Source organism: Meles meles, chromosome 10 (genome assembly GCF_922984935.1).
Source record: "Meles meles chromosome 10, mMelMel3.1 paternal haplotype, whole genome shotgun sequence".
In the NCBI taxonomy this organism is placed as follows: Eukaryota; Metazoa; Chordata; class Mammalia; order Carnivora; family Mustelidae; genus Meles; species Meles meles.
Window position 1 is genome coordinate 93505498 of NC_060075.1, and position 14144 is coordinate 93519641.

At 40.5% G+C, this 14144-nt stretch overlaps 1 gene segment (V, D, J or C); it reads right to left on the reverse strand.

Annotated features, from left to right (window-relative positions):
- Nucleotides 1-4648: 4648 nt before the first annotated feature.
- The window catches only part of LOC123952181, a 129299-nt gene continuing 119803 nt past the window's right edge, over nucleotides 4649-14144 (reverse strand). Inside the window, 3 exon segments of the C gene segment in view lie at nucleotides 4649-5246; nucleotides 7035-7082; nucleotides 12933-13058. Of these exon segments, the coding sequence occupies nucleotides 5104-5246; nucleotides 7035-7082; nucleotides 12933-13058 (317 nt within the window).

The window sequence follows — 14144 nt, forward strand, 5'->3', positions numbered from 1 at the left end:
TCAGCCAGGTTAATAGGTTACTGAAGCATGTGCACTATGTAACCTGCTTGGATGTTTTTCACTCAGATATTAATTTATGTTCTCTCCGTTGTTGCTTTGAATGCAAATTGTGATCTTATTAGGTTTTTCATTTGTTTTAAATAATGTGCTTCCCTCTGAAGAACTACATTCTTTTACTTATTACTTACACTGACTTTTACCACCCCCTCCTGGCCATTGCAGGGATGTCCTGCACCTGATCATCTTCCTATTGCTCACCAGTAAGTGAAGTCTATTACAGCAAAGAGTCACTTGGTGAGTGGAATGGCCCAAAAATACAAAGCAGGAAACATGTTTTTTCCAACTATGTACTTAGTGTGAGTGATAGTTTTCGGTGAGTGGCTCGTCCGTGCAATGCCCCCATTTCCCTATCCTCAAATGAGAAAATAGCCACTGAGAGGCTTGGTGTCATACGTACCTGTAAAAACTATAGAGTTTAGCTTGTGAATTTGCTAAGAACTGCCATCATGACAATATTGATTCTTCAAATCCATAACATGGATCCTCTCTGGATTTATTTAGATAGTCTTTAATTTTTTCTCTGCAATACTTATAATTTTCCACATACAAGCTTTGCTCTATTTTTCTTAAATTAATTCCTAAATCTTTTATTTCTTTTGTTTCTATTGTAAATGGAATTGTTTCCTAAATTTCACTTTCAAGTGGTCAAGCCAGTATATGGAAATCCAACTGATATTTTGTACATTGCATGTGTACCTTGTGACGATGCGTACCTTGTTCATGATCTACTGTTGATTTTGTGTGCCTGTAGATTCTATGGAATTACGGAAAAACAAGACCATGTCATCTATGGATGAAGATATTTTGGTATTTTCTTTTCAATCTGCTAGAGATCTTTGTATTATTTCTAGTTGCCTTCTCTAGAAGGGCGCCTGGGGCAGGGAGGGACCGGGTGTCCCCCGCGCCAAGGAGGGCTCTCTTGCTCAGGTTCTGGCTTCCTGGGGCCACAGCCCAGTGGAGAAGGCGCCCCTCCCCCACTGCGGGCTCCAAGGAAGGATGCGGGAGGGATGCCTTAGCAGCCACCAAGAACAAAGCTGTGATCCTCTTGAGTATTTTAAACGTGTTTTTGAACATAAACTTGTTATAGCTACTTCGAAGTACTTGTCTCCTAGAGAGAGTAACTGCACACCTCAAAGTGTTTGTATTGAGTGGTAGGGATTATTACCCCCTAACAATGGCCACACCTTTGTGATTCTTTGATGGTCTTATTATTTTTTATTCAAAAATATTTTCTTGAAAATATATTGTAGCAACTTGGGATTGTGACTTTTTCCCAAAAGGTTATTTTCATTGCTGTTTGCATGCTGAGAATGTTGCTTGGACTTCATCTGTGATATTCTATCTCCTGTGGTATATGGCTGCTCATGACTTTCCTATTTTCTTTCTTAGTTATTTTATTTTACAGCCTAGCTTCCTGGGAATCACCCTGCATCTACACAACTTCATGATTGCCAAGGTTTCTTAGGGATGTGTCCCAGGAAATGTGATTAAGACTTCACTTCTGCCAAATGGTTTTGTTGTAGGTCTTGGGGAGCACATTCTTATTTTACGCAATTAGCACATAGATTGTATGTGCTAAAGTGTAAGTCTTCTCAGCTATACTTTTTCTGAGTCTTTTCATATCTCCTTTGCATAAGACAATCACCTCAGTGTCAACCAGCTGTGTGTGGCTGGTTTGGACTCTTTTGAGTCACTGCTAAGCACGCACACTGCTTCAGCTGAGCACATGCTCGCTGCAGTCATGACCCCAACCGCAGACCAGCGGAGCCCCTGGCCTTCCTGCTTGCACACCACACAGTTGTCAGCTCACCTTTGCATCGCTCCCATCCCAGATTGACCCAGCTCCTTACACTGTGAGACTTTGGATGCCAATTAGCAAGGCCTCTCCTATTTTGGAGGAAACTTCCTGATCACATTGCTTGGTGTGGGAGCTGAAAGGAAGAACAGGAGCAACGTAGACGTAGACGGGTGCTGCTGTCATTCCTGTATTCTGTAGTTTTTCAATATAAACCATTCTCAGACAATTGTGCAAATTGGACATTTCCCAACCACTGAAATAGTCACTTTTGTTGCTCTAGTCTAGTTTTATTCTTAGCATTCATGGTAAGATTTGTTGACCATAAAGAGGACCTTGCTAATATTCACGTTTAAATTATGTAAACTTTACATATTACTATGTTTTAATCCAATTTTGGCTTTATTTAGAATTCCAAAATTCTAAAAATCCCAAGAAAGAATCTCCAGAAATCGGTGGTGTGGTCACATAATATCCTGTGTAGGTGGGGAATCACATACACACCAGGTCCACTGATGATGTCTAAGCAAGAGGTGAATTTACAATGTACCCTGAGAAAGAGCTCTCTCCCACACATGCTGGGCTGAAGGAATAACATGGGCCCATACTCAAGAAAGCCAAAGCTCACACTGAAGTTGGTTCCCAGTATAGAACAAGAGGAGTGAGGTTATGGTGGGAATATGGTTTGTGAAGTCAGACTGTAAAAGCCAAAGTAGTGATGTCTGCAGTAGAGTTTTGTTTCCCTAAGGCCTGGACAGATTGGATCCCGGCATTGGACACAATCTCTGTTCCATGCTTGGGTGGGGTGTGGGTGTGGACACTTACATTTTATGCTTACATCACTGAAAAGCCCTCCTCTGCTCACAGCCTTCCTCAAACAAACTTATCTATTGTGCAAGTCTTCTACTGAGCATTGCTCAGCCTGGCTCTGCAGTCACTTGTCCCTGCAGGGGACTGGCATGACTCAGTCTGTGAAATTCAGTGACACAGTTGAACTCAGAGCCTCCGTATGTCCATGTGCTCTTGTGAGGAAAGAAGCACCTGCTGTTGTGTCGTCTACAGTCACCCTGTGCTCGTAACCTCATGGGCATGGGACTCTGTCACCTTGCCTACATGGACAAATGAGACCAAAAGTCTGAGGCTCAGTTAATCACATGCCAAGGAGAAGGATGGTTCCTGTGGAATGTCGGGGATCACCTAGTGCTACAAGAAATCTCTGCTGTTTCCTTCAGAACAGTGTCATCGGAGTGGACTGAGTGTGCAGCAACTCCGCAGCCCTGGGCATACAATCCTAACTCACATAGCAGCTACAAGAATGGACTTGGTATAAATAGAGAGACCCTCACCCACAGCCAAAGAGTTTATGTGAGAGCAGGAGAATGTGTGCAGATGCATATTTTCTTTCCATTAGCTGTGGCCTTTTGGAAATGAGCAAAGTCGGCTGTGGTTTAACTGTTCTTATTTCATCTTTCAACACCAGAGCCAGTGGTTGCAGAGCCCCAACCAGCAGGGGCAGTTTGACGTCAAGCACTTGCAGGAATCAACCACAATTGAAGGAGTACATAGCACCCTCCTTCCACCCACACTGTTTCCATGACCACCACCCTCCCCCTCTTTGCACCTCCCAGTCCAGGGCAGGCCAGGTCCAGTTGGGGAAGGAAAGTGCTAGGGAGTTGGAAGCCACAGGACACAGTGCCTAGGACCCTAGCAGTGACATTAGCCCACACGGCTTAAGTAATTTGCTGGTTTCCTCTCTGTGCCTCCATGCTTTCCACGTGCAGAAATAGTTCCACATGTCTGAGTAAGGGTCCAGACATTTGTCCTAAGAGGTCTGAAGAAATTTTTAACAAGGAGTAGATCAATATTAAATCTCCTCTTTCTTGTATCTTGTGGGTTTTATGTTGTTTCCACATGGGAACCTCAAATTGGTATCCAAAAGCTCCTGTTTACAAGAACTGAACCTGATTGTAACTAAAGAAAAAATCCTTCCCAATTTTAAATGACATATGGTTTAAATTCTAATATGCTGAAGTTACTAAGTTAAATGAATTTGATAACAAAAATAGAAAAATAAACAATCACTGAATATTTTGTTTTACATTCATGTGTGTAGAAATACACACACACATATTAATGAGTGCCCTAATTGTTAGTGTGCGTGCATGTGTACATGTGTGTTCCTCTTATTTCTAACGTAGAGCTGCCAGCAGTAGAGGCTAATGTTGTTGAGCACTCACAGGTACCCAGGAAAGTTAACTCATTTTATCCACACAACTCCAAGAGATGGGTCTCTTCAACTCCATTTGACACATGAAAACATTATGTCACAGAGAATTCAAATAGCTATAGAACCAAGATTTATGCCAAAGCATATGGAATTCAGAAGTCAAGCATTTAACCCCTCCCCATTTTACCTTTTCAGTGTTAGTGCAGATCTCTTGGGGTTCTTGTGACATCAGGAAATTTAGTGCCTGTGACACACTGGGACAGGTCTGAGCGCAGCCAGCAGTCATGTGACATGTTATAGTGTCACCACCAGAGTATATTAAACCAAATGAGTCTGATTCTGCTAAACTTTGAAGGAGAAATAACGTGGAAACCTTCACTGTCTGTGGCTCACCTAGGATCAGTGCCCCCAAGGAAACCATGATAAGGACCATCTCAGAGAAAGAATTAGAAATGTGGAACTGACCATTATTACAAGTGATGCTGAATTGGAAGACTCAGTTGTCAGGCTGTCCTTTACTTTGGACTCTCAGTTAGCACCAAATAAATTACACAGAGGCCAAAGAAGACTTTTGATTGCTTTTATTGTGCCTATTATGAAAAACACACAAATGTCAGGTAACAAGCATGATGGCTTCCAGGTGCATAAAATAAAGACTTCAAGGCCGGTGTCTGGTTAAAGAGTTCAAGAATGCAGTTGTAAGGTGTATGCTGGCTGTACCCAGAGGCATGGGAACTGGGTGGCTGGGGAGCTGGTGGACAACAACGAGGGGGTGGTGGAGAAGACTCTGTGGATGCCCCCTGGCCCCGCCCCTGAGTCATGGCAAGATTAGTTCTAGCTGCAGAGTGAAAGCTTCTGTTTGCCCAGGGGTTTGTAAGCCTGCTCTCAGATAATGACACAAGAAAAAGACACATGTGAACTGAAAGAACCCAATCTCAGAAAGAAGTCTCCCTAGATCCTCAGCAGATACTTTTAGGGACACTAGCCAATGGCAAGAAGTGACACCTTGTGCCACCATGTGTTAGGAACTCTTCCCATTGCCACTGAGTGCTGGTCTCCCAAGCAGACAGATGACGATGATAACGGAGTAGATCAGGCTCTTCAGGAGGAGGAGGAGGTAGGTATAGTAGGCAGATGTGTTCATAAGCTGCAGCTGCAGGGTTTCTAAAAGAAGCATTTCATTAATTTCCCATGTTGTTTTGAAAGGCTAGGACTTATTAATGGGCGAAGGGTAACGTATACACTCTGATGACTTAGGTTGAAGTGACACACTCACACCAGCACAACTGGAGAATAAACACCTACATCATCACCATCTCCACCACCACCGTCCCCAAGACAACTCAGAACAGAGTTTGCTGGTCAAGTCACTCAAACACCTGTGAATTTCACCTAGAACTTTCCAAAGTAATAAAAAGTAAGTTTATGTTTATAATGAATGAATCCAATGGGAAAAGGGCATTGGTGATAAATAGCTTTTAACATTCATTCTTCCCTACCATGTTTCTAAGAAGAATAGGAGGCAATATAAGTTCTGTAGAAATTTCATTGATAGCAATTAGTTTAAAACAGATATAATATCTGGACTTCGTAACACATCAGAATTGTGTCTGGATCTTATAAATCTGACTCATTAAAAAAAAAAGAGTAAGAGGCAATATCCATTAAGTACAAACTAGCTGTTACTTATTTTGGCAACTTTGTATGCAAAGCTTAAATCATATTTAATTTTTCAATAACCTATGAGATTATTATTATTTTCACTCCCATTTTTACAAATAAACCGAGGACAGAGAGAGAAGGGCTGATTTCATGCAAGTAGTAAGTACCAGAAGCCAGATTTCAATCTCAGCCATACATCATTTAAGAACACTTTCTCAGCTGCTCTACAAAATTCTGCATATTCACATGCAAAAAATAACAAAGACATTAAAATGATTAAGCAAAACTATATATTAAGATGATGATAACGAAGAAGGTGATGATGATGTTTAGAGCCCACAAGTCCCTTGATATTGGACACAGAGGGTGGATCAGCAGAGCTAGAACCAATGCTCTTCATCATTACCTTTGTTCGTATGTGGGGAGAAAACGCCAGGAGCTAGTACTTACAATGTAGCAGCTAAGTGAGATCCCTATGCTAGACCTTTCACATATGTCACGTTATATCTTCCATGACTCAGTTAGATGTTATTTGTGTCATTTTAGGTGTGCTCAGAAAATGTAAATAGTTTAGCCATAGACATGGAACTGATAATTAAAAGACTGGAGTTTAAGTTCACTCTGTGGCACCAGAAACCCTGCACTCACACCCCTCCCCATGTGTACACCTGTCTCAGGGTCTGCTTTGGGGATTAGAGCAAGAATAAAAACTAAGATAGTATATGAACTCTTGATTCAGATGGTCTGGGATGAAGCCCTCAATCTTGGTGTGTGGTATGGAGACAAAAAAATTTAGCTCATTGTCCTCCTGTGTAAAATGGGAATAAAATCCTTCACAGTGAGTATTAGGAGAATTAAACAAAATGCACTCACAGTGCAGCACACCTTCTGTACGAGAAGCTCTCAGGTCAGTTCATGTTATTAACTACCAGCAAGAACATTTTTTTTAAATGAGAAGAAATCTGAAAAAAAATCTAGAAGCAATTGATATCCTGTTTTCCTCAGTCAGTAGTAACAAAGCTCACAGAAGTGAATGAATTCCATTGTTGAAAGAATTGAGAGCACATCCCTGTACCCCTAATTTATAGTCCTCTCACATGAAACCAGCATTTACTGTGTGATGATGATTCCTGAGAGATGATGGATTGTCTTAAAATATCACTCAGTTTATTGCTCAAGATCCAGCCATTCTGAGGTTTTCCCAGAAGCCAGGGAAGTTCAATGGTGATATTGATGAGGAGGAAAAAAAATGCTACCGCAGAATAAAGGCAAACATAGACAAAATCTTACCATTTTCATCATTCAGAGAAGATTTTGTGGCGTTAATAGCAGCAATCTCTGAAAGAAATGAATGCAAGTATTATTCAATTGTTCAAATCCATTATTTGATGTGTGTCTGTGTTATAGATAGATAGATGATAGATAATTAGATGATATATAGATAGATAGATGATAGATTGATAGAGATAACAATTAGTAAGCAGAGAGGAGAGCCTTTACTAATATGAGCTCCACAATTCCAGAATTGATTGTTCTGAGTCTGTGTAATTCAGTAAATCAATTCAAAATTGTATTTCTGCACATGTTGAACTTCATGAATTATGCATTTCTTTCTTTTTTTCCCCCACAGCTGGAGGGTAAATGCCTAAGACTATCTTGTTTTCCTTCTCTGCTCATAGCTCCTAGCACGGTGCTTTACTAGGCAAAGTAGGTGTCCTATACAAACTTGTTGAATGGAAAAATAACCGGAAACTGGCTGCTGTACAGTGTTCAGCACCCACTGCTGACGTGAAGTGCTGTTACCAAGATGAATCCATCCAACCCTAGAATCACAGCAGAACCTTACATGTTGGAAGGAGTCTGGTTTAGGTCAATTTCCCATCTAAGCAAAAGAAAGCAGTCCTACCTTTCAAATCACACAAGCTTCTGTATCCTCAGATACCGCACATGATTTTCTGGAGTGGTGGTATTTGCAGACATGACAACAATATGGATGAAAGCTAATACCTATTAAATGATGATTACTGTGCCAGACACTGTGTTAAAGGTTCACATGTATTATGTCATCTGATCCCCCAGTTACACTCATATAAGCTGAATTTGGAGGCCTCTGTCTTACCCAGAAGGAAATAAGATTTAAAGAGTCTATGTACCTTGCAAAATCATACCAGTAATTGTTAGATCCAGTCCACAAAGGATGTTGGTGGGCATTTAGATGAGTGAGAACATGTGAAAAGCACCTTGTAAAACACCCCAATAGAAATAGAACATAACTCCCATTGTGCACTGTCAAACACCATCTATTCCAGATGTCTTAGTCTTTCATCTTAGTAAATGAACTTTTCACTACAGATGCTCATTTAAAAAAATTATTTAGGGACGCCTGGGTGGCTCAGTGGGTTAAGCCTCTGCCTTCAGCTCAGGTCATGATCTCAGGGTCCTGGGATCGAGCCCCGTATCGGGCTCTCTGCTTGGCAGGGAGCCTGCTTCCTCCCCTCTCTGGCTGCTGCTCTGCCTACTTGTAATCTCTCTCTCTCTCTCTCTCTCTGTAAAAAAGAAAAAAAATTAAAAAAAAATTATTTCTTTATTTGAGAGGGAGAGAGCATGAGCAGGGGAAAGAGACAAAGGCAGAGGGAGAAGCAGACTCCCCACTAAACAGAGAGCCCAGGGGCACCTGGGTGGCTTAGTCAGTTAAGTGGCTTTCTTTGACTCAGTTCATGATCCTGGGTCCTGGGATCCATCCATCCTTCAGGTTCCTTGATCAGTGGGGATCCTGCTTCTCCCTCTCCCTCTGTTTGCCTATAACTCCCCCTACTTATGCCACCCCTCTCTTCCTCATTTTCTCTCTCTCTGTGTGTAAAATAAATAAATAATTAAAAATATGAAAAAATAAACAGGGGCCCCAATGCAGAGCTCAATCCCATGACCCTGGCTGGGATCAAGACCTGAGTCAAAGGCCCGTGCTTAACCAACCGAGCCACCCATTCACCCCTGAATGTGAATTTGTTTGCAGGGATAGAATGAAGGCAAAGACACATTTAGAGCCCTCTGAACACAGACAAAAAAGGAGTTGTAGACTATAGAGTAGAAGACAAAACAAAACACAAAAGCACCCAACATACATACAAAGACAAAAATCAGTAAAATGATTATTGACCACAGGATGCAGGAAGAGAGAGTTGCAAGGCTCTTTTGTTTTATCCTTTTTCTTTTTTATTTATCTTTGTCCACAGAGACATGGTTATGGTCTGCAATTTTATGTACTCCACACAATCTTATTTTCGTTGCTCTTGAAGAAATCGGTTTGAGATATAACCATTTGAGTAAATCCCAGGAAAGAAAAAGTTACTGTAATTATGTTAATTATAATTATAAATACTACAATTGTTACATGTTTATATTATAGATAATTACTATATATAATATACAGTATACAAAATACTATATACAATTATAGATAATTACTATAATTGTTAGATGTTAGATGTCAAAATATCATCGAGACCTAACTTAACAGTGCCTTAAAAATCTCCTTTTTTTCCATGCAGTGACTTTTTTGATCATATTTATTTCTGAAATTAATATAACACTGTATGTTTACTAACTGAACATAAAATAAAAACTTTAAGAAAGATACATACAAATCCCTTATCATCATGTATTGATTGACATAAAGACAGTAAAAATAACAAGTTTCATATAAAAATATGTATGTGTATTGTAGATGCTCTTTCTCAAGCCTGGTCAAAAATGAGGACAAGATAGTTTTATCTCTTTTGAGAATCACTTCATCATTCTGTGCTTTTATGTATCTATATACATATATACATGTTTTATCAAAAACAGAACATTGATGCCTGGGAGGCTCAGTCAGCTGGGCATCTGCCTTTGGCTCAGGTCATGATATCTGGGTCCTGGGATCTAGCACCACATCAGGCTCCCTGCTCAGCAGGGAATCTGCTTCTCTCTCTTTCTCTCTCTCTCTCTCTTGCTCTCTCTCTCAAATAAATAAAATCTTAAAAAAAAAAGAAAATTCTATGAACCAGTATTAGAAATCTGCTATAGAATTGCATTAACAGAAATGTCTTCATTAGCTTTGTTGCTATGAGAAGAACTTGGAGACATTCCTTTCAGAAATGCTAAGTAAAACACACCATATACACAGGAACTTCTCCCTTACCATAATTCTCAACATGAAGCTTACTATACTTTATACTTTTCTCTGCATACTAGAGAAATCAAAACCTAACAGGATACTTCAGCCAAGGGGTTACATTAAATTTATGCCTTGCTCATTTGCTTCTGCTCTGTCAGTGTAGAAATAAAAAAAAACTTAGGGGTGACTTATAATCTAACTTAAGATAGTATTAGGAAAATATATATAAATAAATACAATGAATATAGAAATAAACTCATCCATGTTGTGTTTTCAACAAGCATTTTCACTGGCATAATTTCATTTGAGCTTCATCATAGGTCAGGTTAAAGTAAATGTTTAACAGGAATTTGGTCATTGGACAAACTAGGCATCTGGGAAATAACAAAAATTCAAAACTGAGTAATTTTAAAGATTTAATTGGCTGTATTTATAAACCTATTCATGAGTCAGGCATCGTCCTATCTAGGATGTAGAGAGGAGCTTCAAAGGCCAATAGGAAAGAGGTTTTTCAAGATAGGGAGTGAAAAAGAAATTATCATCAAGGAAACGATTGGCTTAGGCAAGGTCATCTTCCTATGGGGAATGGAGGCAGACAATCTGTTAACTTCCTAGTGTGGACCAGGAAGTTCCCATGCCCACTCACTAAAGGTTGCATTTCTGGGTGTTGACTCTGCAGCTGGGTAGGTATGAAGACTTTAGTGACTTGTGGCCTTAAGCTAAGTGAGTGCATTTTGAGCCTGTGATTTTCCTTTTTAACAACTCTGCCTTTTGATCAGACTCTCAGCTGAACTGAGAGATGGGTTCTAAATTGAAGGCATCAACACCACTCTCAGCAACTGCTCTGACATTCTCACAGTAATTGTTAATCTGAATGATATTAACAGGTCTTAACCTTTTTACTTAACCCTTGTGATAGTCACAAGTTTCAACTTAACTTTACAATTTTGAGTTGTTCATTCTCTTCATTCTTTGTAATGTTCCAGGCTTAGATCATTTACTTGGAGATTACTGGCTTTGAATTTGCATGTAAAGCTTTTGAGAGGACATAAGACACTAGGCAGATTATTATGATGCCTCTAAACAGGATAATTCCTCATGTTTGTCATAGTCCCCAAACTCAACGCAATTAAAATCAAATAAGTAGGAAAGACCCTATTAAAGGAGTAACTCTATTATGCAACATGACTTGCACCATGATCTGATGTTATTGGGGTTTATTTTTCCCAATAGTGTTCAACTTGGTATAGAACATGGTGTTGCCTACAGCAAAGATCCAGTCTTGCTCAGCCGAGTCATAATGAAGGGTTATTTTACTTTCAAGAACTGCTTTGGTCAGAGTCAAAGAGTTTAGTTTATTTGTTGGTTTGTTTGTTTCTTTTTTGGGGGGTTACCCGTTGCTTTAGGGGGGATTCTGCAACATCTTCAAGAATGAAGGGAAAGGTCTTGATTGTACTTCTTTATAATTATCCCTCCCCGAGGAAGTAGGGCCAGCCAAAGGAGTGAATCCCAGTGGCGTCTTGGTAATTCCTAACTAACTCCCAATATAACTTTATGGTAATCAACCAATGAGATGTCTTATTGACCTTGAGAGAAATTGGGACCAGGGTTATATTTTCTGCTAGGTAGCTCTAATTCCAGAGATTAGGCCCCTTGGCATTGACCTGGGTGATACAGCCCATTGACAGAGTAAAGGAAAAGAAAAGAGGGAGAAAGGATTTCATATTTAAAGTATGAAGCTTTGAAACCCTATCTAGATGAAAGCATTCTATTTGGATATCAGCTACTTCTCTTTCCCTCAATTTGATTCAAAAACTCCAGTGTCTGGGCAGGACTAGAGGTCAGGTGGAGACTTCCATAGCTGTGGAATGTGTACAAGGTACAACCATTAGTTCTAGAGCAGGAACACTTGGTAATGTCCCACTTCTACTGGAAATGTCCAGGGCTATCTTCCTCTGATGTTGTGTCTTACATACCTAATCACCAGGCTGCACCCTGTGACTAAGAGGACCCTTTAATTGTGCTCTAAGAAGGTTTCTGTAACCTAATGATGATAGGCTTGTGCATCAGACACTGAGGACTCACATCCAAAGGATCAGAAGAATTTTGTACACTGAGACAATTCCAGGAAGTTTGCAAGGTTTTCCTAAAGGCTCCTGTGCTTTTCCCTGTGAATTATGTGCCCTAGTCACTGGAGCTCACAGAAGGTGTCCCCCAAAGTGGAAACCCATTTTTAACAATGTCTTTGCCACAATGAGGACATCAGCCTCTTGGCAGGGAAAGGCTTAACCCCACCCAGAAAAATACAAACAATGACAAGGGCATATTGACAACATGTACCAAATGGCAGTGGAATGAAGTCCAGCGGTAGGTGTTCAAAGAACACAGAGGGAGCTGGCATGAAGCCTCCAGAAAGTAAGCAGTTATTCCAGAATTATGGACCTGACAGGTTAGACAATGGTAAACTGATTTGTACATTTGAGGTCTCCAACCTGGTGGTTCCCAAGCATATTCCTCAAAACACAAAAGGAGTTTTAGATTTGCAATTTGTTTTCATCTGGGTGGCCCAGTCCGTTAAGCATCTGCATTCAGCTCATGTCCTGTTCCTGGGGTGCTGGGATCAAGCCCCATTTGAGGCTTCCTGTTCAGTGGGAAGTCTGATTTTCCCTCTCCCTCTGCCCCACAACTCATGGTCTACACTAAAGACTAAAAATTATGCACACATTAGTGTATGGCCAGTAAGAGATGTTACTGAGCTCTGGCCAAAGAAGATTCTCGTGCAACACCAATTCTCCGGGACGCTTGCTGAAGGTTCCACCTGGCGAACTCGGTCTGAACATTTAGGGTTGTGTGCCAGTTCAGTTGGCTTCTGGGCAAATATACTAGCTCAACAGAGCTGAAAAAAAAATGCTACCTCAACTTAACACTAGCATAACACTCTGCCAGCCCAAGCTGGCCTGCCCTGTAAAGCAAAATCAATTACAATAGGAGTTCGAACAAAAAGAGAATAGAGCATAGAGCCAAGAACTCACCCACAGCCATTGGATCAGGTGAGAAAGATCGTGAATTCAAAGGACTCACAGTCACCAGCTCTGTCTTTTGCTTTGTTTCTGAATGCCCCTGGGAGTCCATTTCAGATTCTGTCATAGCCATCAAACCTGTTAAAGAAGAAAAATTGGAACTAAGTAAATGTTAAAGATCTAATAGAATTATTAATCAGTCTATTAATGAATCACTCAGCATCACATCTAGGATGTAGAGGGGAACTCAAAAGGGTTAGAGGAAAGGAAACCTTTTTAACAATAGAGAGGGAGCAGAAAAAAGGAAATTCTTGGCAAAGTATCCATTGTTTCAGGCAAGGTCACCTTCCCAAAGGGAAAGAGGGGATCCATCAGGGATCTTTCTGGGACTGATCAAGAAATGCCCATGTTGACTGGGTAAATGCTAGTCTTCTGGAGGGCTGAAAATGTACTTGGGTTAGGTATTAAATCTTTGTTTAGTGACTTTGAGCCTTAAACTTAGTGTTACCATTTTAGACATGTGGGTTTTTTTCCCCCCAATGTTCAAGAAGATAAAGATTTACTTCAGAAATTTTAACTTGTATATAGAATGCTCTTTACAGTTCTTGTTATGTGTTTGTTTCCCACTGCTTAAAATTTGCATGTGAATCACAGAGAAAAGTGACTACTTCTTTATTTTTTTTAAAGATTTTATTTATTTATTTGACGGAGAGAGAGATCAAAAGTACGCAGAGGCAGATAAGGGGGAGGGGAAGTAGGCTACCTACTGGGCAGAGAGTCCTATGCAGGGCTCAATCTCAGGACCCTGAGATTATGACCTGGGCCAAAGGCATAGGCTTAACCGACTGAGCCACACAGGTGCCCCTAAGATGGCTACTTCTTATGAGCCTTCTGTAGTCTTGTTCTGTGATGTTTATTCCGGGATATGACTGAATCTACTGAGTTACTGGATCACCGTGGGCTAGGGCACTTTCAGTTGGCGGACCACAAGGTCTAAACTTGCGGTGCCATTGGGACACCATGCCTGAATCATACCTGAATCATAAGGGACCCTGAGTGGTTAGGAAAATTCTATTTGCATAATGGTAATGATCCTCATTGGGATAGTAGTTCATCCTGCGTCCCTCCCAGCCTGGCATTCACTAGGACAGCAATAATGTTTGCTGAACAGCTTTACTAATGGAAATAAATATATTCATTGTGTAGAATGAAAGAAACTTTATA